The 25,919-nt window shown below is 43.2% G+C and overlaps 1 protein-coding gene across 1 annotated transcript in view; it reads right to left on the bottom strand.

Annotated features, from left to right (window-relative positions):
- Window positions 1-25,919, bottom strand: part of NFX1 (nuclear transcription factor, X-box binding 1) — a 118,130-nt gene that overhangs the window by 6,874 nt on the left and 85,337 nt on the right. The window contains exons 17-20 of the mRNA XM_069958167.1: window positions 25,360-25,433; window positions 24,994-25,095; window positions 3,493-3,534; window positions 2,397-2,492 (exon numbers count right to left, since the gene is read on the bottom strand). Of these exons, the coding sequence (XP_069814268.1) occupies window positions 2,397-2,492; window positions 3,493-3,534; window positions 24,994-25,095; window positions 25,360-25,433 (314 nt within the window). The remainder of the gene's footprint in view (window positions 1-2,396; window positions 2,493-3,492; window positions 3,535-24,993; window positions 25,096-25,359; window positions 25,434-25,919) is intronic.

Raw genomic sequence — 25,919 nt, 5'->3', positions numbered from 1 at the left:
TAGTGTGATGTGCATAGCTACAGCAACACCTATTAGCAACTTTATGAGAAAGGGGTTATTTATTAAATGGTAAAAAGATCATCACAATGACTGTTTTGTGAACTTTAGATGCAACAGATCCAGGTCAAATTGGGAGCTACAGTATTAGTAATCACTAAATATATTTTGGAGGGAGAAGTCCTCAATGTATATATTCCACCTTTCCCCAGCAGCTAAAATTCTACCTGAAAATAATGCAGTGCAATAAAATGTCATTGCAACTTGCCTAGATTATAAAGGTGCTGTTACTATTGCACTTGGAGCTATAGTCACGGAAGGCAGGCACTAATAAAGTTCTCCAGGTGGGGGTACTCGTTTTTTGAAGTCCTAAGTGGTGAGCAATAAAGCTCAAGACATGCTCACCACTTAAAACCTGCTAAGCCCTGTGATGTAACACACTACTTTTATGTCCTAAGTGGGGTAACGGTGGAGCGTGATCCTTACTGAATATATACACTTAAATCTCAGAGCTCTAGGCCTGGAATTCTATCAATAGCTTGTCCTATCAATAGCCTGTGAAATGAGCGTTTTTGTATATGCTCACTATGTAAAGCCTAAACAAACAGGTTTGCCCTGGAATTCTATGTTGGTTGACAAATAATACACTCAAAGAAATACCTTTCCAATAGAGATCCCTAATAGTTATAAAACATATCTTTTATTAGAAAATGTAATATTACATTTTCTAATAAAAGTTACGTTTTATAACTATTAGGGATCTCTATTGGAAAGGTATTTCTTCACTATCTAAAGCCTAGTATCCACCATATCCTACCTCCTGCATTGTAATGCTACGGTATTGGCTAGTTGCAAAAAGCTATTAAAATGTATCCAAGTCTGTTTCTGACATGTTTTGTCAGCTACTCTGACTTTTTTAAAGAATCGGCAATGGCAGACAGATGCTGGGAAGAGTCTTTGGTATCCTTCCCTCTTTGCCCGTTCGTGGATTACTGGATGTAGTTGTCCTATACGTGCAAACAGAAATTTTATAGGATTCAGCTATATGTAAGTTCACATGTCATGGTTGTTTGTATTTGACTGATGTGTATTCCACCAGTTAGACAGTTGACCCTTCCGCCGACACTACCACTCCTTTTTACAGTTCGTACATGTCAAAGTACTTTACTTTTGTTTCCTGGTGGTAATATCCACTGCGCATGTATTGACACATGTATATTTAGCGATCGCTCAGGTCTCCAGTGTGCATATTTTTAAACTTAGGTAATTCCAGTATTCTGTGAAAATCTAAGTTTAAAAACCTGCACAAGAACAGTCTTAAATAATACCACATACTGTCATACATTACAGATTTTTATACAGGGTTAGCACGCTTAAACTTTCCAACTCTGAGGGCTCTAGAGGGCATTCTGCTGCTCAAAATAAGATAGTTTAGATCGTAGTGATTGTCTGTATGGAGATGTGGCAAAGAGGAGGTGTGATCTGTCTAGGGAATTAGAGGAAAAAGCCCTAGAATAACTAATAAAAATATGCAATAATTCACAATATAACCAGTATAATGGGAAAGAGGGAAATCCCATATCTGTGTGTGAATATATATATATTATATACATCCTAAATATCCAGCCAAGCTTCTTTACAAGCCAATACTAACAAAGGCAAATGGAAAATCTCTCTAAACTATTCAGAGTTAGTTAGATAGATCTAAATATAAAAAAAATAAAAACTTTGCAGATTCCAGTAATCAAGCATCATAGTTTATAACTGAGCAGCCCAACAAAGACTTAGATTTTCACAGAGTACTGAAGTTACCTAAGTGCCTAAACATATACACTTAGACCACACCAATGTCCTGTAGGGTCCGAAATAGCATTTTTTGACACTTACTAGTATGTGTATTAGGCACCTTTTACATAAATTTTATAGTTTTATTTAGTGTTATATACAAGATAGCTTGGTTATATTATATTGGTACCTTCATAATTAAAGAGATTATATTACTACTCTTTTATTTGTATCATTGTGACATTGCTCTAGTTTTCTTTGTCTTATTTAAATTGATACACTATGTCCCAGTATCTTCTTTTCACATCAGAGTCTTTGTTGGACCGCTCAGTTATAAACTATGATAATTTATTCTAGGGCTTTTTCCTCTGATTCCCAGGACAGATCATTCCTCCCCTTTGCCACATCTCCATACAGACAGACAATCACTACAATCTAAACTTTGTCTTATTTTGAGCAGCAGAATGCCCTCTAGAGCCCTCAGAGTTGGAAAGTTTAAGCGTAATGTATGGCAGTATGTGGTATTATTTAAGACTGTTCTTGTGCAGGTTTTTAATTAATGCTATTTGGTGTCCATGTGAAGGCAACAAGCGCCATGTGTAAGAAGCACAAACCTTGCATCATCCTTCAAGCTGTCACTGAACTTGAATCCAGAACGAGTATTAAAAGGATCTGAATTCTCCGTGATATTCAAAGCCTCCGCCAGACGTCTGTGGAAGATTTACAAATTTAGCAGTGAAAAAGAAAACCTACAATTTGTTTAATCTTTTTGTCACAAACCCCTTGCTCTTTATCTGACAACTCATATTTCCCCACCTGCGATTGTCATCTTCTTTCCTTTAACGTCTTATCCTAAGGTTTACCTCAGCATGTACTAATATAGAATAATTTACCAGCACCCTAAATCTTGTGCCACTTCTCTCCTCTTAACTGTATAACACCAGATCCTGTGATGTGCTCTGAATTAAACTCACTAATATGTAGTGTGAGGGTGCGTTCACGCGTAACGGATCCGCAGCGGATTTCTGCATACATCCTGCTGTGAGTATGTGCGTAGCCTGCCCCGTTAACCACCCGCCGCCAGAGCGTATACTTCAACTGGTCCCCGTTCCGGCTTGCTTCGGGGTCCACGGAACGTCCTGCTTGGCCAATCAGTGCGCTGCCCCGACGCAGCGCATTGATTGGCTGAGCGGGACGTGAAGAGGCTGAAAGCCCTGAAGCCAGCTGGAGCGGGGAGCAGGTGAAGTATACACTCCGGCGGCTGGGGGTTAACGGGGCGGGCTGCGGACATACATCGGGAGTTTGTCTGCCCATAAGTGTTCAGGGCAGGGATCTGCAGTGAATCTTGCAGCGAATTCACTACATACACACACGCACACACACACACACACACAATATTGGTAGGTGGGAAGGTATACTGAAACCATAGCAACCTATATGAGAACTACTTTTATTTTCAAAGAAAGCTGGAATCTGGTTGCTATGGGTGGCTGCCTTATTTCTCAGTTCAGAAATAATAAAAATAATAAAATAAAAAACAAGAAAACAAGGGTATATATTGGCCTCCTGGGCACCCTTGTAACAAATCAATTAGCACAATGACTTTATACCTGAGCAGCGCCGGGTACATTGTCTAGTTATAGTCTATAAACACTACATAAAACACCTATAAAAATCGGCCAAAATAGACATAGCCATATGCCCACTTACCTGTTTCTTTCTAAAGCAAGGCATTCTTCATCACACTGCAGTCTGCAATCAAAGCCAAACAAAAGCCGGTCATCAGGAGAAAGCTGGAGTGTGGTGTTCATTTATAAGGCAAGATAGCAAACATTTCTTCCACTGCTCATACTACTTAACCCGCCTACTTGTTGTGACCTTTTAAAATTAACCTAAATCTGTTCTTGCTGAATACATTCTTGTGGATTAAGGTGACAATCAAATAAAATGGGTGTTTGCCCTTAAAAATAAATTTTAAAACAGCCGCCGCCTACACACATTAGGGGAGATTAATCAAACATGTGTAAAGTGAAACTTGTCTCAGTTTTCCCTAGCAACCAATCAGATTCCACCTTTCATTTTACAATGAGTGTTTAAGGAATGAAAGGTGGAATCTGATTGGTTGCTAGGGGCAACTGAGCCAGTTTCACTTTACACCATTTTTGATAAATATCCCCCATTGTTTTTGCAGAGATCCTAGGCAAATATGAGGTTGAAATGAGGATTTCACCGTATTGAACAGTTTTTACAATGATTAAAGAGAACCTATCACCTAAATGTAACTGTCCCTGTCATAAAAATGCACCTCTCACTAAGTCTATTCATGAAGATAGAGACTGCATTTACCCGATCCTCTCTTCCCTGGCTGTTTCGGTGGGCACCACCATCTTGATGACGTCACTTGCGTTCCAGCAGTGCGTTCCAGCGTGACATCATCAAGATGGCAGCGCCCAACAGAACAGCCAGGGAACAGAGGATCGGATAAAGATCGGATCGGACTGCAAATGCAGTCTGTATCTTCATGAAGTCTATTTATAAAGATACAGACTGCCTTTGTATCTTATACTTTACCCACTCCTTTGTTCCGGTGAAGTAAGGCCGTCCGCCACCATCTTGATGACGTCACGCTGGAACGCAAGTGACGTCATCAAGATGGCGGCGGCCAGCCTTACTGCACTGGAACAAAGGAGTGGGTAAAGTATAAGATAAAGACTGCAAAGACAGTCTGTATCTTCATAAATAGACTTCATGAAGATACAGACTGCATTTGCAGTCTGTATCTTATACTTTACCTATCCACTGCTTCAGTGCTGCAAGGCTGGGCACTGCCACCTTTATTACGTTACTTGCGTTCCACCGCTAGATCGCAAGTGACGTAATCAAGATGGTGGCGCCCGCCCTTGCTGCACCGAAGAAGAGGATTAGGTAAAGTATAAGATACAGACTGCAGAGGCAGTCTGTATCTTAATAAATAGATTAGAGAAGACTGACTTTAGATAATATACAGCGACCTTGCACTGTATAGCGCGAGATCACTGTGTATTAACGGAGCGTGTATAAAGGATCATGGGAACCTTTCCCGCTGCTCTACATGACGAGAGTTCCCTGTCTTGCGCCGGCTCTTTAGAAAAGAGCCGGCTCAAGACAGGAAAGTAAGTGAATAATTAAAAAACGCAGCCATAAAAATAATTATAATTACAAATGTGAATAAAAATTATGATTTACATCTAGTTAGGGAATAAAAAAAAAAAAAAATTTCGTCCATGATTGGTTCTCTTTAAGCCCCAGCACTTGCAAGGATAATCCCTCCTAACAAGGATCTTGTTAGCAGCATAACCATTGCCTGCAAAGACTGATTCTTCAGGGAAAGATCACAGACAGTGAAGCGCACACACAACGCTGCAGTTCTGCTGGTGCTCAGATATGCACTGAATCCCATGCACAAAATCTTTTAAAAAGAAGAACACAATTTCCTAGAGACCGTCCATAATCAAATATTTTGCTTTAGCATTGCATAGCTCAGCATTTAGCTAATGTCTGGCTCAGGCTGACTCAATTAGCAGAGAAACTTTCAGAGATCTACACTCCGTTCCTGCCAAAGAGTCTGTCTCAGGCCTCTGTATAGTATAGACATCTGGCTGAGAAGTGCCCCACTGGCACCCCACAATCATATTGGGGGGGTGCCGCACCTGTCATTCATCTATTTTATTGTAGTAATCACTTCACATTATGCCATTGAAAGGGGGTTAAATGACTGCCACCAGTCGGATTGCTTCAAATCTTTCCCACAACTAACCTCTCAATGTGTTCTCTGGTTCTTCACATTTTTTTTTTTCTAAAAACACTTCTCTCCAGGAGCTTTTTTAGTCCCTAAAAGGGTTGGCCACTTTATAGTAAAATAGTTCAGTGTACAGTATTAGTAAGTGTATTTACTGTATATACTGACAGCAGCCTCATGTGTACCTCATAGAGCTAAAATCAGACTCCCCTCCTCCAGGCTGTGCTGTCCTGCTTTGTTTTGTTTCTGTCCATAAAATGTCCGACATGAAGGAGCATGTGACCATGCCCCGCCCCGTGTGTCCTCCATAGATATATACAGGCTCAGTGGTGGACACTGGGGGGCGGAGCCTGGTCACATACTCCTCCATGTCGGCCATTTTATGGACAGAAACAAAACAGCGCAGGGCAGCCCAGCCTGGAGTAGAGGAGTCTGATTTTAGCTCTATGAGGTACACAGGGAGCTGCTGTCAGTATATACAGTGAGTACACCTACTAATACTGTACACTGAACTATTTTACTATAAAGTGGCCAACCCCTTTAACCCTTTGAGGACCAGGCCCAACATGACCCAGTGGACCACGCAAATTTTGATCTTAGTGTTTTCGTTTTTCCCTCCCCCCCTTCTAAGAGCTCTAGCACTCTCAGTTTTCTATCTACAAGCCATGTAAGTGCTTGTTTGTTACAGGAATAGTTGTACTTTGTAATGGCGTCATTCATTTTACCATAACATGTATGATGGAATTCCAAATATATTATTTATGAAGATATAAATAGGTGAAATCGTAAAAAAGAATGCAATATGGTAACGTTTGGGGGGTTCCTGTGTCTACGTAATGCACTATATGGTAACAGCGACATGATACTATTATTCTATAGGTCAGTCTGAACACAACCATATGCAGGTTACACAGATTCTCTAATGTTATATATATTCTTTTTATGAAATCCTTTTTTTTGGCAATTAGATATTAATAAAATGGGCCTATTGTGACACTTATACCGGTTTTATTTTTTCACCTACGTGGCTGTATGGGGTGTCATTTTTTCCGCCATGATCTCTAGTTTTTTTAAATACCATATTTGTGAAGATCGGACGTTTTGATCACTTTTTATTGATTCTTTTAAATATATAACGTAACATAAAATCAGTAATCTGCGCACTTTTTCCCCTCTTTTCGTGTACGCCGTTCGCAATGACACTTGTTATATTTTAATAGATCGGACAATTACGCACGCTACGGTATATTATATGTTTATCTATTTATTTATTTTTATATGTTTTATTTATATAATGGGAAAGGGGGGTGATTTCAACTTTTATTGGGGGAGGGGTTTTGGGGTAGTGTAATAGTGTTTTTAACTTTTTTTTTTACACATTTGAAGTCCCTTTGGGGGACTTCTACATACAGTACTTTGATTTTTACACTGACCATTGCTATGCCATAGGCACAGGGCCGTCTTAACAGTATTATGGGCCCCTGGGCAGAGGTGCGAATTGGCCCCCCCCCAACCGCCACCATCAAATCCCCCACATCTTTGCATATAGTGCCCCCCATAGTAGCCAATCCCCCCCATATAGTGCCCCCCCATAGTAGCCAATCCCCCCCATATAGTGCCCCCCATAGTAGCCAGTGCCCCCCATAGTAGCCAGTGTCCCCCCATAGTAGCCAGTGCCCCCCATAGTAGCCAGTGCCCCCACAGTAGCCAGTGCCCCCCACAGTAGCCAGTGCCCCTCACAGTAGCTAGTGCCCCCATAGTAGCCAGTGCCCCCCACAGTAGCCAGTGCCCCCATAGTAGCCAGTGTCCCCCCATAGTAGCCAGTGTCCCCCCATAGTAGCCAGTGCCCCCCATAGTAGCCAGTGCCCCCCATAGTAGCCAGTGCCCCCCATAGTAGCCAGTGCCTCCATAGTAGCCAGTGCCCCCCATAGTAGCCAGTGCCCCCATAGTAGCCAGTGCCCCCCATAGTAGCCAGTGCCCCCCATAGTAGCCAATCCCCCCCATATAGTGCCCCCCCATAGTAGCCAATCCCCCCCATATAGTGCCCCCCATAGTAGCCAGTGCCCCCCATAGTAGCCAGTGTCCCCCCATAGTAGCCAGTGCCCCCCATAGTAGCCAGTGCCCCCACAGTAGCCAGTGCCCCCCACAGTAGCCAGTGCCCCTCACAGTAGCTAGTGCCCCCATAGTAGCCAGTGCCCCCCACAGTAGCCAGTGCCCCCATAGTAGCCAGTGTCCCCCCATAGTAGCCAGTGTCCCCCCATAGTAGCCAGTGCCCCCATAGTAGCCAGTGCCCCCATAGTAGCCAGTGCCCCCCATAGTAGCCAGTGCCCCCATAGTAGCCAGTTCCCCCAAAACAACAAACCAGTTACTCACCCTTCCGCTGGCCCCAGCAGCTCTTCTCCCGGCAGCGTGCCACTCCCGACATCCTCCGGCACAGGCAGCGGGGTACAGAGAGACTGCCTGTGCCGGAAGTGACCTGCTGCATGACACATCCAGGACACAGGCAGCGTCTCTGTACCCCGCTGCCTGTGCCGGAGGATGACGGGAGTGCGCGCTGCCGGTAGGGGAGCTGCTGGGGCCGCCGGACGGGTGAGTTCCTGGACTGCCCGCCCCTTCTATCGCCGCTTAGCTGAGTCGATCAGAAGCCCAGGAAAGTGCTGCTCATTGCACTTTCCTGGGCTTCTGATCGGCTGTCAGCTGAGAAGCGATAGAAGGGGCGGGCGGAGGGGGTCGCTCAGGGCCGCTCACTATGCATATGCAGAGTGAGCGGCAATACAGGGGGCGGGCAGGACGGCTTCCTTGCGGTGCTCAGCACTGCTTGGAAGCAGTCTTTGCTTTATAGGACGCACTTAGTTTTATAAGTGCGTCTTATAAAGCTAAAAATAAAGGTCACAGCGGGCAGGGGCCCCCCTAGGACACAAGGGCCCCCGGGCAGCCGCCTACCCTGCCCAATGGATAAGACGGCCCTGCATAGGCATAGCATTGATCAGTGTTATCGGCGATCTGCTCATTGAGCCTGCCTGTGCAGGCTTAGTGCAGCAGATCGCCGATCGGACCGCACGGAGGCAGGTGAGAGACCTCCGGCGGTCCTTTTCAGGGACTCCCCCTGTCACTTGCACTTAAACGCCGCAGTCGCGCCGCGATCACGGCGTTTAATGGGTTAATGACACGCGGCAGCGCGATCGCTGCAGCGTGTCATTACCGGTGAGGTCCCGGCTGCTGATTGAAGCCGGCCCCCACCTGCTATGGAGCACGTAGAGTTACGTCATGGGTCGTCTGGGGACAGACTTCCATGACGTAACCCTACGTCCAGGGTCGTCTAGGGGTTAAAGGTTTCAAACATGTCTCCCTTTCTCTTCTTTCCTCCAGACTATACAGATTCAAATCCTTAAGTCTTTCCTGATTTGTTTTATGCCCAACACCCTCCACTAATTTTGTAGCCTGTCTTTGGACCCGTTCTAATTGATCAATATCTTTTTTAGGTGAGGTTTCCAGAACTGCACACAGAATCCCAGATGTGGTCTCACTAGAGCTCTATACAGCGGGATCACAATCTCCCTCTTCCTACTGGTTATACCTCTAGCTATACAGCCCAGCATACGATTTGCTTTACCCTGGTTGCACTGGTGATTTATTTTCAGGCTGTCAGAAATCACCACCCCTAAATCTTTCTCTTCTGCAGTCTTTGCCAACACAGAATTTCTAATATGATACACGAATAGATTCCTCCTCCCCAAGTGCATTTTTTTACATCTGGAAACCCTGAACAGCAGTGTCCATAGTTTGGACCACTTATCTAGCAAAGCTAAATCATTTTCCATATTACCGACATATCCTGGAATATCAACACTATTGCACACTTTTGTGTCATTGGCAAACAGACAAACCTTACCTCCTAAATCTTCTCCTATGTCACTTACAAACATTAAAAAGAACAGGACCCAGAACAGACCCTTGTGGCATTGTAACCAGTCTCTGCTCGGAATATACACCATTAACAACAACCCTCTGATATCTATCCTTCAGCCTACCACAAATCCACTGAACTATCCAGGGATTAAAGCGTAACTGTCATTTCAGGGCCATTTTTCTGAAAACATTAAATATCAACAGTACAAGCGATTTTAAGAAACTCTGTAATAGGTTTTATGTACTAAAAGAGTTTCCTTCTGGACTGAAAAAGCAATCTCCCAGCCTCCCCCTCACATCAAATGAAGCAGGATTTCTGTCTCCATTATGTGGCTATGGAGAGGGGAGGGGCTGTTAGGAGTGACTGAGCACGGAGCAGTCCTGCACAGCACAACACCCTGCAATCTTCTCTCAGTAAGTTCATAGATAAGCACTGACCTTTCTGACACCTGGATTTAGCGTTCTAGGTGCCCAGAGAGTCTACAAACAGCTGACCTTCATGTCACCTCTTCCTGCTCCCTCATCTCCCTCGGCCCCTCCCCCCCTTCATAGGCTTATAATGGAGAGAGCAGAGCCCGTCTTCACTGGTTTCTCTGTAATGAAGACATGTTTGCCAGATAATGCACAGATAAGAAGTCAGGGGGGAGGCTGGGAGATTGCTTCTTGAGTACAGAAGGAGGCTTTTTTGGCTGATGAAACCTATTACAGAGTTTCTTAAAATCGCTTATACTACTGATTTCTGCAATTAAAAAAAAAAACATGACAGTTACTCTTTAACCCCTTAAGGTCAAAGCCTATTTTCGTTTTTGCGCTTTTGCTTATTCCATTTTAAGTTTAAAAGTCCATAGCGCTTGCATTTTTTCACCTAGAGACGTATATGAGCGCTTATTTTTTGCGAAACCAATTGTACTTTGCAATGACAGGCATTATTTTTCCATAACATATGCTGCGAAACCGGAAAAAAATCATTTGCGCTGTCAAATTGAAAAAAAAAACGAATTTGTTTTGATTTCGGGGAGTTTCGCATTTACGCCGTCCGTCCTATGGTAAAACTGACTTGTTATGCATGTTCCTCAAGTCGTTACGATTACTATGATATATAACATGTATAACTTATATTGTATCGGATGGCCTGTAAAAAATTCAAACCATTGTTAAGAAATATACGTTCCTTAAAATCGCTCCATTCCCAGGCTTATAGCGCTTTTATCCTTTGGTCTATGGGGCTGTGTGAGGTGTCAGTTTTTGCGCCATGATGTGTTCTTTCTATCGGTACCTTGATTGCGCATATACGACTTTTTGATCGTTTTTTATTACATTTTTTCTGGATTGGATGCGACCAAAAATGCGCAATTTTGCACTTTGGAATTTTTTGGCGCTGACGCCGTTTACCGTGCGAGATCAGGAATGTGATTAATTAATAGTTTGGGCGATTACGCGCGCGGCGATACTAAATATGTTTATTTATTTATTAATTTATATTTATAAAATGGGAAAAGGGGGGTGATTTGGACTTTTATTAGGGGAGGGGATTTTTTATTAATAAAAACACTTTTTTACTTTTTTTTTTTACTGTAACTAGAAGCCCCCCCTGGGGGACTTGTATATAGACAGCACTGATCTCTCATAGAGATCAATGCTGTGTATATACACAGCAAAGATCGATTAGATCGGTCATAGATTACTATGGTCTGCTGCAGGCCATAGCAATCTATTGCCGAGCCGGGATCAGAGTCATTCCGACGCTGAGGCCCGGCACGGGCAGAAGAACGGATCTCCCCCCCCGCAATCGCATCGCGGGGGGGAGATCCGTCCCACTAGACACCAGGGATGTGAGGTCTGAAGCCTCTAAGTGCAGCTGTCAGGTTTGACAGCTGCACTTAGAGGCTTAATTAGCCGGCGCGGCAACGGGACCGGCGCCGGCTAATAGAGGCACTGCCCGGCTGCACGTGTCAGCCGGGATCAGCGCCGTTCAGAGCGGGGTCCCGGCGGGACCCCGCTCTGAACCCCCGAGCGGCACCATGACGTATCAGATACGTCATGGGTCGCTAAGGGGTTAAGTCCAATATTCACTAACTTCTCTATCAGCTCTTTATGGGGAACCGTTTTAAAGGCTTTGCTGAAGTCCAGATAGACTAAATCCACAGCACCACATTCACCCAGCACTTTTGTGACATATTTAAAGAAATCAGTGAGATTAGTCTGACATGATCGACCAACAGCCATGCTTTTTTGGATCCATCAAATTGTTGCTTCTTAACCCTTAGAGGCCAGTTTTCATTTTTGCGCTGGTGTTTTTTTTTTTTCTCCTTGTGTCATAGCACGTGCATTTTTCCACCTAGAGACCCAGATGAGCCCTTTTTTTTGCGCCACTAATTGTACTTTGCAATGGCAGACGTAATTTTAGCCTAAAATATGCTGTGAAACCAGAAAAAAAATTGTGTGTGGTGAAATAAAAAAAATAAATGCAATTTTTTTTTATTTTGGGGGGGTTTGGGTTTTACGCTGTTCGCCCTAGGGTAAAACTGACTTGTTATACATGTTCCTTAAGTTGTAACTTGTTTTTTTTTTAAATTAAAACCTTTAAAAAATATATATATATATGTTCCTTAAAATTACTCTATTCCCATCCTTATAGCGCTTTTATCCCTCGGTCTATGGGGCTGTGTGAGGTGTAATTTTTTGCGCCATGATCTGTACTTTCTATCGGTACCTTGATTGCGCATTTGCGACTTTTTGATCGCTTTTAATTACAATTTTTCTAGATCTGATGCGACCAAAAATGCGCTTTTTTTCACTAATTGTACTTTGCAAAGGCAGACTTAATTTTTGCATAAAATATGCTGCGAAACCAGAAAAAAATTATGTGCGCGGTGAAATTAAAAAATTAACGCAAATCTTTTTCTTTAGGCGGTTTTAGCTTTTACGCTGTTTTTCCTATGGAAAAAACTGACATGTTATACATGTTCCTCACGTCAGTGCGATTAAAACGATATGCAACTTGCATAACTTTTATATTATTTGATTGCTTTTAAAAAAATAAAACCGCCTACAGCAAAAAAAGTTCCCTAAAATTGCTCCATTCCCAGGCTTATAGCGCTTTTATCCTTTGGTCTATGGGGCTGTGTGAGGTGCCATTTTTTGCGCCATGATGTGTTCTTTCTATCGGTACCTTGATTGCGTATATGCGACTTTTTGTTCGCTTTTCATTACAATGTTTCTGGATTTGATGTGACCAAAAATGTGCAATTTTTGCACTTTGGGGGGCCTTTGCGCTTACGCCGTATAACGTGCGAGATCAGGAATGTGATTAATTACGATTACGCACGCGATAATACCAAAACATGTTTATTTATTTATTTTTATTAATAAAATGGGAAAAGGGGGGCGATTCAAAATTTTATTAGGGGAGGTTTTTTTTTTATTAATGGAAACACTTTTTCTTTCACTTTAATTTAAAGTCATAGAGATCAGTGTAGCTGTAGAACACAGCACCGATCCATGAGATCGGTGCTCTATACAATAGAATACCGAGCCGGGATCAGCGTCATTACGTCGCGGAGGCCCGGCCCGGTAAGCTGAAGGGATTTCCTCTCCGCGATCGCATCGGCTGCATTTAACACTGTTACGGCATATGTCCCTAATATGTTAAGGGAGAAGTCCAATGAAAATTTTTATTAAAGTATTGTATTACTCCCAACAAGTTATACAAATCACCAATATACACTTATTACGGGAAATGCACATAAAGTGTTACTACTTACTACTGCATCAAAGGCTTCACTTCCTGGATAAAATGGTGATGTCACGATGTCAGGATGGTGGCAGAGGGACACAGGGCACTGGAGGGACACTGAGCTCTGCCATCATCCTCTCCAGCAGCAACAGCCCGCACAGCTCTGTGAGTCGGGTCGTGACATCACTATTTTATCCAGGTAGTGAAACCTTGATGCAGTAGTAAGTGCAGATAAAAAAGCACTTCCCGTAATAAGTGTATATTGTTGATTTCTATAACTTTTGGGGGGCAATCCAATACTTTAATAAAAAAAAAAAAAAAATTTGCCGGACTTCTCCTTTAAGTACCCTGGAGTGGACACCATGTGTACCCATCACCTTATTCAACTTTTCCAGGCAAGTTCCTCTGTAACATTGGGGCTAAACCCATACAACTGGAGCCAATGCTAGGTCCAACCAGCCTAAGATTGTGAAGGCCTACTTGTGAAAACACTTAGCAGAAGTAGCTATTCAAATAGTCAGCAGCCGCCTTATCTCTGGCAATAAACATATTCTCCCCATTACTTATTTTAGTAATGCTGCAGCTTTTTCCTGTCACTTATATATTTGAAAAAAAATTTAATTCTCCTCCTTAACAGAATATGACATTTCTTTCTCTTTTAACCCATAGCTGCACCAGGACGTTATTGAACGTCCTCGTGCCGCTATGGGAGTTCAGAGGGGGGTCGCGCGGCGACCCCCCTCTGAACTGCCGCGATCCCGGGTGCCGCATGTAGCCCGGGATCGCGGCTATTAGCGGGCACGGTCCGATCGCCGTGCCCGCTAATTAAGTACTTAGAAGCAGCTGTCAAAGTTGACAGCTGCTTCTAAATTACTTGCTGATATGCATCCCTGGTGGTCTAGTGGGGGGATCGCCCCCCTGCGGCGCGATTGCGGGGGGGGGGGGGGGGGGGGCGATCCCCGCATCCATCCCGGGCCGGGGTCTGCTCCGTAATGGCGCTGATCCCGGCTCGGCATTCTATTGCTTTTGGCTGCAGCAGCCAAAAGTAATAGAACACCGATCTCATGGATTCATGCAGTATAACTATACTGCATGGATCTCTATGAGAGATCAAAGTGCATATACTAGAAGTCCCCCAGGGGGGCTTCTAGTATATGTGTAAAGTAAAAGAAAAAAGTATTTTTAATAACACAAAGCCCCCTCCCCTAATAAAAGTCTGAATCACCCCCCTTTCCCCATTTTATAAATAAAAATAAATAAATAAATTAATAAACAAACATGTTTGCTATCGCCGCGTGCGTAATCGCCCGAACTATTAATTAATCACATTCCTGATCTCACACGGTAAACGGCGTCAGCGCAAAAAAATCCCAAAGTGCAAAATTGCGCATTTTTGGTTGCATCAAATCCAGAATAATTGTAATAAAAAGCGATCAAAAAGTCATATATGCGCAATCAAGGTACCGATAGAAAGATCACATCATGGCGCAAAAAATGACACCTCACAAAGACCCATAGACCAAAGGATAAAAGCGCTATAAGCCTGGGAATGGAGCGATTTTAAGGAACATATATTTTCTTTAAAAGGTTTTAATTTTTTACAAGCCATCAAATCAAATAAAAGTTATACATGTTACATATCGTTGTAATCGTAACAACTTAAGGAACATATATAACGAGTCAGTTTTACCCCAGGGCGAACATAGTAAAAACAACCCCCCCCCCCCCCCCAAATAAAAAAAAAAACTTTTTTTTTCAATTTCACCACACATATAATTTTTTTCTGGTTTCCCGGCACATTTTAGGCAAAAATTACATCTGCCATAGCAAAGTACAATTAGTTGCGCAAAAAATAAGGGCTCATTTGGGTCTCTAGGTGGAAAAATGCAGGCGCTATGGCCTTATATACACGAGGAGGGAAAAACGAAAACGCAAAAATGAAAACTGGCTGTGTCCCCTAAGGGTTAAGGCTTTAGCAGCATTTATAATTTGCTCTGCTTCCTTCTGTATAATTTTATGTTTCTCTGTCAGCTACACTTCCAGTCTTTTTTATACACCCTATAGGCTGACTTTTTCCCCTTTAAAATGGACTTAAAGGAGAATGCACATAGCATTATTTACCTGTCTATCCCAGTTTTGTAACTACCAAAAAAACATTTGTTTGGCGGGGGGGGGTGGTGTTATTCTGTATTGTGTTTCTGTTCCTTCGGAGAATGCAATGCAATGCTCGAGTTCCCAGAATGCAATGCTTTCCCTCAGCTGATCAATAAAATCAGTGCAGCAGCTGCTTCTGGCCATTCAGAGATGGTGGATCACTCAGGGGATTGGGTTATCCAGCCAAGCCTCCTGGGACATCACGCCCTGCCCCCTATCTGCATCATCAGCCTGTCCTCACCAAACACACACAATGTGAGACAGAGGCATGGAATATTTGTCTCCTAAGGGGAGATAGCAGAAGGAGCAGGAGACAATGCGGATTTGCACAGAGGCCATTTTTCTTCACTTCCTGGATTTCTATAAGCGACCAGTGTGGCAGAACCGTACAGATATAGTAACACATTATATAGGCACATCTATATAACTTTTAATAAAAAACAAGTTTTTCTTTTCTGGAGTTCCCCTTTAACATTTCATAAACCATGTAGTAAACCATAGTGTTTTTTTTTCTACCTTTTCCTAATTTCTTTTGGTCAGTTATCTGTTTTTTTTCTATAATTCCTATGTATGCTTTCAGATGTTAGGGTCCTATTAGACAAAGCGATTTTTAATAATTAATGATCGCAACCAAAATTGTTTATCGTTAACCTGAAATGGTTCACCATATTACACAGAACGATAGTTTACTCCATCTAATCCCGGCAAAAGAAAGAACAATGTGAAATTACACTAAACGATTAGTGAACAAATGCGGAATTACAGCAAACTACTGTGGAATTACAGCGAAGATTAACAAATCATAAGCTAACGATTAATGATGATTTTAGGGTCAAATCAATGAATGATCAACGACACACGAATGATTTTTCGATTGTTGCCAGCAATTACACAGGACGATTATTGCTTGAATTCGAACGAAATAACTATTTTCTGTAGGATAAACATCCTGTGTAATAGAGCCCTTACTCTCATAACTGAGGCTCCACAGGCTTTTTTGCATTTTCTATTCTTTTCAGGTGGCTAAGTATCAATGGAGACTCTTGACTGAGTACTCCATTGGATTTTTTCACTGATCTCGCTGAGCATAGTGATTGTTGTGTATTGCTGGTCTACTACTTATTGTTCCCGTTAGCCAGAATCCTACTTCACACTAATGAGGGGCACCACCCTGATAGATGCCTGTGGATGGATGCCAGGCTTTGGTATTCCCTTGTCATGTCGCAATGCTCGGAACTGCGTTAGACTTTGACGCAAAAGGGGTTACCCTGGTATTTCCCTATTTATTTTCCAAACTCACAACTGAGTGGGACTTTAGGGGCAACATATCGGGGTGATTTAGTGATTTCCCCTTTAGGCAGCACCCCTTGGCAATGGGTTTCCTTTCCAGGAGAGATATCTGGCTACTCCTGTGTTTTGAGACTGGCAATGGAGGTTCCATGGACCCTTTTTGCATATTCAAATTTTTCAGTGGGCAATGTATCAATGAAGACTCTTGATTTAGTACTCCATTAAATTTTTTTCGCTGATCTCCCTGAGCTCAGTGATTATTGTGTTTTTCAGATGCTACTAAGTGTCCATTTGTATCTGTATTTCTCTTGGTTTCAATACAATGAATCCTTTTGAATCTAAAAATTTATAGCAGAGCAAATAGTCTTAGGGTACTATTACATGAAGCTATTTTTCGACGATCAACGGTTAACGATAAAGAACTCAAACGATGTTATGGTGAACGACCTGAAATTGTTCACCCAATTACACGGAACGATGATTGTTACTTATGATCGTTATTGCGTTCGTCCTGTTGTCGCCACTGCCTTCGCCGCTATTGCAAACGACCGAACGACGTCTTATTACATGCAAATGATTTGTAAACGATCAACGATAAAAATAGGTCCAAACTCTATTAAACGACCAACAAATTCTTGTTGATCGTTTAATTGTTGTCTACTATTACACCAAACGATTATCGTTTAAATCCGAATGATTTTTCGAACGGTGTAATACCACCCTTAAAGTGACACTGTATCCACCAACCCACCCCCTAAACCGCTGGAACTGTCTGTTTGACGACCGTAAGTCCTTCCTGGTCATGTCTTTTAAAATGTACCCCAATGCCTTGGTTATGGTAAAAAAAAAACCACTATCTTTTAATCTGCAGCAGCCGAGTTAACAAGGCATGGCCTAAAAAGGGTCCATGCTCTAGACCTGCGACACTTCTCCTTTCTTCCTCCCCACACTCCTTGTCATTAGGAACGCCCCCGGGATTTCTCCTATTCATCTCTTGTCTAAACAGTGCCACCCCTAATTCATTATAAGATTTTTTTTTTTTACCCTAACCAAGGCACCGTTTGCATTTTATAAGACACAAAAGGAATTAACTTACTGATATCAAATAGATGGTACCAGTGAGTATAGAACTATTCTGCATTCTCAGCTGGAAACTTGGGCTTTCAGGAAGGAATGAAAAAAGTTTGTTGGAATTCACCTAAAGATTAGTGGTATTATGTGGTCCCCTGACATCACCAAGACCTCAAGTGTCCAGGCCTACCCTGGGACCCCAAGCCACGCAAAGCCAAGAAAAGTGCTATCCACAGCGGAGAAAGGAAACCACTGAGGTGGCAGGAAGGTTCTCTCTTTATTCCCCAGCTCTCTATGGGTGCTGTTATGGTGACACAAAAAAATAGGAAAAATAAGTGCAACAAAATAGGTTACACTAAAAGAATTGGTCTAGTATCAAAATAATATAAAGCAAACTATACAAAGTGGACTAAAAGAGTGTGTAGCCATCCTCATGAACATCTAGAAACACATGTCAATTGACACAATCGATATAATTTCACTCAGAAGTAAAAACAGAACATAAAGGTTTACTATCATTTATGATCAAATAGTAGTACTTGTCCTAGAAAGCACTGATAGCCCCCAAAGTTTTTAAGACAACACAGTCTACAACAGTCATGTCAAACTCTGGCCCGTATCGTCATTATTTTTGGCCCGCTGAGCTTTTCCATTGCTGTATTAAATCTGGCCCGCCTGACGTTCAAGCAGATTATAATATGGGTGGTCCAGACAGCCACTTGGACTGGCTACTATATAAGAGACTATTTGCAGGGCTGGCTACTATATAAGACACTATTGGGAGGGCTGGCTAATATAGGACACTATTGGGAGGGCTGGCTACTATATAAGACACTATTGGGAAGGCTGGCTACTATATAAGACACTATTGGGAAGGCTGGCTACTATATGAGACACTAATGGGAGGACTGGCTACTATATGAAACTATAGGGGAGGGCCGGCTTCTATATAATACACTATTGGGAGATCTGGATACTTTCTAAGAATATTGGACAGAGCTGGCTAATATATAAAACTATGGGGGAGGGTTGGTATTGTATAAGAGACTATTTCAGGGACTGGCTTCTATATAACAGACTATTGGGGAGGGCTGGCTACTATATAAGAGACTATTTTAGGGACTGACTTTTACATAAGACACTATTGGGGAGGGCTGGCTACTATATAAGACTATTTGGAGGTCTGGCTACTATATGAGAGACTATTTGGAGGTCTGGCTACTATATAAGACACTATTAAAAGGTCTGGCTACTATTTAAGACACTATTGAAAGGTCTGGCTACTATGTGGGGCTCCACTAGTAGGCCTGGCTAGTATGTGGAGCACTATTGGGGGGGGGGGTACCACATGGGGCACAATTTTATGGGATTACCTACTGCTTGAGGGATATAATGGGTAACTAACATGTGGGGACATTTACTTTAGTATAGGCAGTGCCAGGAACGCTGCTCTGACAGTGCCAGAAAACCAGAATTACTTACGGTAATGATGTTTCCGTAAGCCCATGACAGCACCCCTGGAGAGGACCTCCCACCGCAGGACAGGAAACCTGTGAAGATAAAAGTCTGACACACCTCTCCACACCTCAGTTCTATAAAAGTACTCCAGCGGAGAAGAAGCAAAAACATTAATTAGTAATAAGGGGGGGTATACCAGAGGGGTGCTGTCATGGGCTTACGGAAACATCATTACCGTAAGTAATTCTGGTTTTACCCAGTCGCCCTATGACAGCACCCCTGGAGGATTAAACTAGAAATTAAATTAGGGAGGGACCACCGTGGATAAAACTTTCCTGCCAAAAGAAAGATCAGACAGAGGATTTAGCTGAAGTCTATAGTGGCGTAGGAAGGTATGTGGTGAAGACCAGGTTGCTGCTCTACAAATCTGGTCTAGAGAAGCATCTGCTTTTTCTGCCCATGATGCTGCCATGGCTCTAGTGGAGTGAGCTGAGAAATAGGGTGGGGGATCCCTGTTTTGTGATGTGTAAGCAAGTGTTATGGCTTGTCTAATCCAGCGGCTAGTAGTAGGTTTTGAGGCTAACTTCCCTTTGTTAACTCCAGAAAACTGAATCAACAAATTCTCTGAGCGTCTGAAATCTTTAGTAACCTCAAGGTATCTGGAAAGGCATCTCTTAACATCTAGATTATGGAAAATTGTTTCCTTTTCATTAGATGGATTATTACAGAAGGTAGGGAGAATGATTTCTTGATTTCTGTGGAACTCAGATATAACTTTAGGGAGAAAATATGGCAAGGTCCTCATAACCACTCTGTCCTCTAAGATTTGTGTATGAGGAGGAAATGCTGACATGGCCTGAATCTCACCTACCCTTCTGGCTGTCGTGATAGCTAAGAGAAAGGTGAGTTTTAGAGAAAGAATATTTATAGGTAAGATGTCAAGAGGTTCAAATGGTTGCTTAGTAAGTGCGTCTAAGACTAAATTGAGATCCCAGGGAGGAATCGTAATTCTGGATGGAGGGTGTAGTCTCACAGCTCCCGCAATAAATCTTTTAACTAAGAGGTTTTCTGCAATCTTGGCATTTAAGAAGGCACTGAGTGCTGAGATCTGTACTTTAAGAGTACTAGGTTTTAAACCTTTATCTAGACCCGCCTGCAGAAAGCTCAGTATTAAGGGGATATTAGGTTCGCCCAAAGGATCTTGTTTCCCTTGCGAAAACCTCAGAAAGACTCTCCAAGTCTTTAAGTAGATGGAAGAGGTAATTTCTTTCCTAGAAGCAAGCATAGTGTTAATCACGGTATCTGACAGTCCCCTACCTCTCAGGATCAGCCTCTCAGCATCCATGCCGTCAAGTGTAGGTGAGGCGAGATCGGGTGTACTATCGGACCTTGAGATCCTGGTCCTGCTGAGAAAATCTGCTTGTGTGTTGAGCTCCCCTTTCAGATGGGCCGGGGGAGAGCGTCCTCATGTTATCCTGTACAAGCATGTGTATACTTCAATAAAGGTGACGATATTTATGGTGAGTGCCACTGAAGATTATTTCTTTAATCACTAAGATACGCATGGACTATTGGCAGTAGAGCACCACCTACACCTTTTGAAGAAAAAGTGTCGGTTTGGAATATATATGCTGAACCTTGTAGTGCCGGTCATTTCCAAAAACTGGATGATCCCCTTTCAGATGCACTGCTGCTAGGGATAGTAGGTTGTGTTCCGCAAATTGAAAAATTTTGTATGACAGCTGAAGTAGGGACTGAGAGCGGGTGCCCCCCTGCTTGTTGATATATGCGACTGCCGTGGTGTTGTCTGAGTATATCTGCACTTGGATACTTGATGTGCAAGTCCTTGTAAGGCTTGAAAAACCGCATAGAGTTCTTTGTAGTTTGAAGTCTGGTTGTTTAGATGAGGAGGCCACCTCCCCTGCAGAAAGGTCTGGTTGGTATGGGCCCCCCACCCCCAGGGACTGGCATCTGTTGTTATTCTGATTATCTGAGAGGGATTCCAACTTATCCCCTTTTTTAGATTCTCCGGATCTAACCACCACTGCAGGCTTAGTCTTGCTGCCGAGCTCAGTACAAACCTCTGATCTAGAGTTGCTTGGGTTCCATTCCAGTTCCCTAAAATGTCCATCTGTAGAGGTCTTGACCTTATCTGGGCCCAGCGAACCGACTGCATGCATGAAGTGAACAGGCCTAGAAGTGACATTGCTTCTCTTAGCGTAGGCTTGTGATTGAGAAATAGGTCCAGTGTCCTTTGTCTGATTGCCTCCTGTTTTGGGGAGGGAAGCAGAGAAATCTGGAGGGAAGAGTCTAGTAGTGTTCCAAGAAACACACATTGTCTTGAGGGCGAGAAATTTGATTTTTTCAAGTTTATGTTCCACCCTAACGTTTGTATTATCTGAGATACTATCTCTAGATGTTGCTGAAGCAAAGGAATTGTATTTGCTACTATGAGAAAGTCGTCTAGGTAAGGGATGAAAATTATGTTCCGTTTCCTTATATAGGAAGCCATGTCCGCTATAATTTTCGTGAATGCCCTGGGTGCTTGTGAGACCCCAAATGGAAGAGCCCTGTACTGCAGGTGAGTCCACTTGTCTTTCAGCCAGACTGCTACCCGAAGATACCTCTGGTGTGACAAATGTATGGGTACATGGTAGTATGCATCTTCTAGATCTATTGATGCCATCACACAGTCTGGGAAGAGAAGATTTAAGGTTGACTTTAGGGTCTCCATCCGGAATTTTTTGTATTGCAGGAATTTGTTTAGGCCTTTGAGATTTATTATCACCCTGAAGGAGCCATTTGGCTTTCTTACCAGAAATAGAGGTGAATAGTATCCTTTCTGTTGTTCTTGTGGAGGGACTGGCACTAGGACATTTTTCTGAATTAGGGACATAACTTCTGTTTCTATGACCAGCTGTTTCTTTTCGTCTGATAATTTCCTGGTGGGGAGAAATCTGTCTCTGGGAAGACTTCTGAATTCCAGAAGAAGTCCCGATGAAATTGAGTTGAGAACCCAAGGACTGGGGGAGATATCCTCCCAAGCCTGGGAAAAAAGAGACAGACGACCCCCCACCGGGAAACCGTCATTGCTGGGAAGGCTTAGGCTTGTCGTCTCTGGAATTAAAGATAAAGCCTTTACCTTTTCCTGGGACTCTAAATTTTTTGTTTCCCTGAGAGTCACGAAAGGGCCTCTTAAATTGTTTCCTCTGTTTAAAGGTCTCCTGCTGTTTAGGTTGGGACGGGAACCCTTTCTTTTTATCCGCAGCTTTTTCTAATAGTGAGTCTAAAAAGGGCCCAAACAGGAGTTTACCGTTACATGGAATCCCACACAATTTAGCCTTGGCGGTCATATCTCCTTTCCATGACTTGACCCATAATGCCCTTCTAGCAGAGTTGGAGAGTGCAGCTGCTTTAGCTGCCATCCTGATGGAATCTGCTGAGGCGTCGGAAAGAAAATCTGCCGCCTTGGCTAATACTGGTATATCTGCCAGGAGTTTTTCACCGGATGGTTCACTGGATAACTGGGATTTAAGTTTAGCAATCCAAACCCTTAGCGACCTAGCTACACAAGTGGAGGCTACGCTTGTCCTGATAACCCCTGTGGCCGCCTCCCATGTTCGTTTGTTATAATAGTCGGACTTTCTGTCCATTGGATCAGACAAAGTAGCTATGTCCTCAAATGGGAGAGAGTTTTTCTTTGCAATTTTGGCCACTGGGGCGTCTATCGCCGGAACTTTGTCCCAGGCACTAGTTTCCTCCTCTTCAAACGGATATTTCCTTTTGAAGTGTCTTGGGATAAAGAATTTTCTGTCCGGGTTATCCCACTCTTTATCAATCAGGGCCTTTACATATTTGTGCAGAGAGAATGTACGGGGTTTTTTGGGGGTTAAGCCCTCATACATAGCATCTTCCACAGATAATTGGATTTTCTTATCTTCAATGTTAATTGAAGCCCTGATAGCCTTAATTAGCTGGTCGGTGTCATCTGTGGGAAAGAGATTTCTACCGGATGGTCCACTGTCTTGTTCCTCATCAGATGAATGTATGCATTCTATTTCACCTTCCTCTAGACTCCGGTCCCCCATAGGAGATTCGGATATGACTTCTTCCTCCATAACTACTGGGGTTACTGGTTCACTAGGGGCTGCAGAGGAAGTATTCGCCAGTACTCCTAACCCCCTTAGGGAAGCCTGGACCTCATCCCTCACGATTTGTTTAAGGGTGTCAGCTAGGGAAGATGACTCCTGAGAGACTAATTTATCAATGCATATCTGGCATATCGACCTGGTATAATCATCAGGTACCGGGGTTCTACATTCTGCACACTCTTTATGATGTTGTTTGGCAGCAGATTTTCTAGGTGGTTTATCAGACACCTGAAAAACATTAGCATAAACTTTTTCAATTCAGAGAAAGATAAAAAACTCTCACCAATATGTCCCTCTGGTCTGCACGGTACCGGACTCTTAGGTGGTTTGTCAGGCTTCTCAGGTCTCTGATGTTTTTCAGATTTCTCCGATCTATCAGACCTCGAGGAGCGATCGTGGCGTCCCTTATCCTTCCTGCCCGAGGATTCAGACATGCTGAGGCTGGAAGTATATTTCACCAGACAGGTGTGGCTGGCTGGTAGAGTCCTCCACTCCTGGACGCGTCGGAGTTATGGACTAGAGGTGAGTGCGTCCCCAGGCCTTATGAACCTGCCGGGCCACCGAGCTCCACAGCGTCGGATGCGGCGGCCCCGGCGTCTGACGTCATTCCCTCGCGACACCGCTTCCGCTAGCGGCGTCTGACGTCAATGCGTACGCATCAGCGTACGTGCGTCCGCACGCACGTGGAACGCACGCCAGAGCGCACGCCCCACGCACGCCCGGGACGCACGCCGCTCGGCCGGAGAGACAGGCACGGCCCGCTCTGCCCTAGCCCCCGGACCCGCACGGCTCCAGAAGCTATTGGGGAGGCACCTGCTCCGTCCGGAGCTCTTACCAGGCTTGAGGCTGCTGTCTAAGGACAGGCTTCTGCCTCCAGGAAAACCCCCTCTGTTGCAACCGCCAAGCGGGGGGCCTGCAGCCGGCGTGGAGAAGGTAGATTTTCATCCCAGGAAGGGACTCTTCAGAGGCCTCCTATCCGCCGGACAGGAAACCTGAACTGAGGTGTGGAGAGGTGTGTCAGACTTTTATCTTCACAGGTTTCCTGTCCTGCGGTGGGAGGTCCTCTCCAGGGGTGCTGTCATAGGGCGACTGGGTAAACACCGCATGCACTCATCATTAAATATTAAGATTGGCCCGCGACTTTGTCCATTTTTTTTTATTTTGGCCCTCTGTGTATTTGAGTTTAACACCCCTGGTCTACAACATTATTTTCTTTTGCAGTTATTAATCCATTATGATAATAGTCGGGTGGATAAGCATACCATGGGCCCTGGTCTTTTTGGACTTTCTTAGTTCAGAATTATACAAAACTGGTTTGCTACAATATCAGTATAACATCATATACATACCTACCTATGCACATTTATTCTGTACACTAATTTTCACATAATACAATACAAAACACACTAGGTACACAAATTTTCTACTTAAATACTCAGGCAGTAGGCTCTGTGTCCTGACTGGTGGGATCAGCTGCTTTCTCCTCCACTTATAAAGGTACTAATAAACTCAGCAGTAAGCAGTATCTCCCTGCAATACTTTCAGAGTGCACCCGCTAGGCAGGCCCTCCAGATCCATTATATGTACAACATGCATGCACAGGTTCGCTAAATTCATGAACATATTCACAGTTTATTTTAGAGAATAAAAATGGATTTTTTAACCTGGTCTGCTTCATCTCTTTTTTGGTGACAAGTCTTCCAATATCCACTGAATCACCTAGTTGCATTTCTGTGAGCTTTGCGGCCATAGATATTGCAGCTATTCTAGAAACAGTAAACAAATATTGCCATTATTATATTTTAAACTGTAAAGCATGTGCAGAGTGACTAACAGGCAAAAGAGAAAAGTGAGAATGTGTAGAGATGTGAATGGAAAAATACAATACTGTCACGAAAAAATAAGTAAATTAGGAGTTTAGTGGCTATGTCCATGGGAGAACAATTTTTTTACTGCAAGATTATATGCAGTCATGTACCTACTATCTCATAATAATATTGAGTGAAAACTACATATTATGTAGCACTAACCTTTGAAAGGCAGAAGAAGCAGCTGAGCAAATCACACTTTCTTTCCTTCGTCCACATTCACACTGGAGATCTACCTAAAGATCATGTAAGACATAAGCACAGAGTGTCTCAAACTAGCTGTAATCCTTCGATACAGATAAACCTTGACATTTCCCCATAAATACTAGAACCAAGAAACAGCGACTCTCCCATCACTAAAGAGCTACCAAAGTGGGGACTGCAAATAACATGGGTCTACTGTACACTAGACAGATTCCAAATATTTAGTGCGGCTTTGTTACTGTAAAATGGAATATTTCAAAAGCCTCATTTTCAGGATATCTGCTCATTGTGAGTGAATAGAAACATACATTTTTTAGATACAGTATTTTTGCTCATACAGATGTGGATCTGTTACAGTGCATCAGTTTAAGCAATATGTAACTCAAAGTAATACAGTCACCCCCTTTCTGTATGAAGACTTCTCTACACAGCTGTAAAGCCTAAATTCTGCAGTTTTCATACCTTACTTTATAACAGATGTCTTGGTGCTTGGTCCAGGGAAAAATGCTTTTTATCTT

Source organism: Dendropsophus ebraccatus, chromosome 2, assembly GCF_027789765.1.
Source record: "Dendropsophus ebraccatus isolate aDenEbr1 chromosome 2, aDenEbr1.pat, whole genome shotgun sequence".
NCBI lineage: Eukaryota > Metazoa > Chordata > Amphibia > Anura > Hylidae > Dendropsophus > Dendropsophus ebraccatus.
This window is presented reverse-complemented; position numbering and strand designations above follow the sequence as displayed.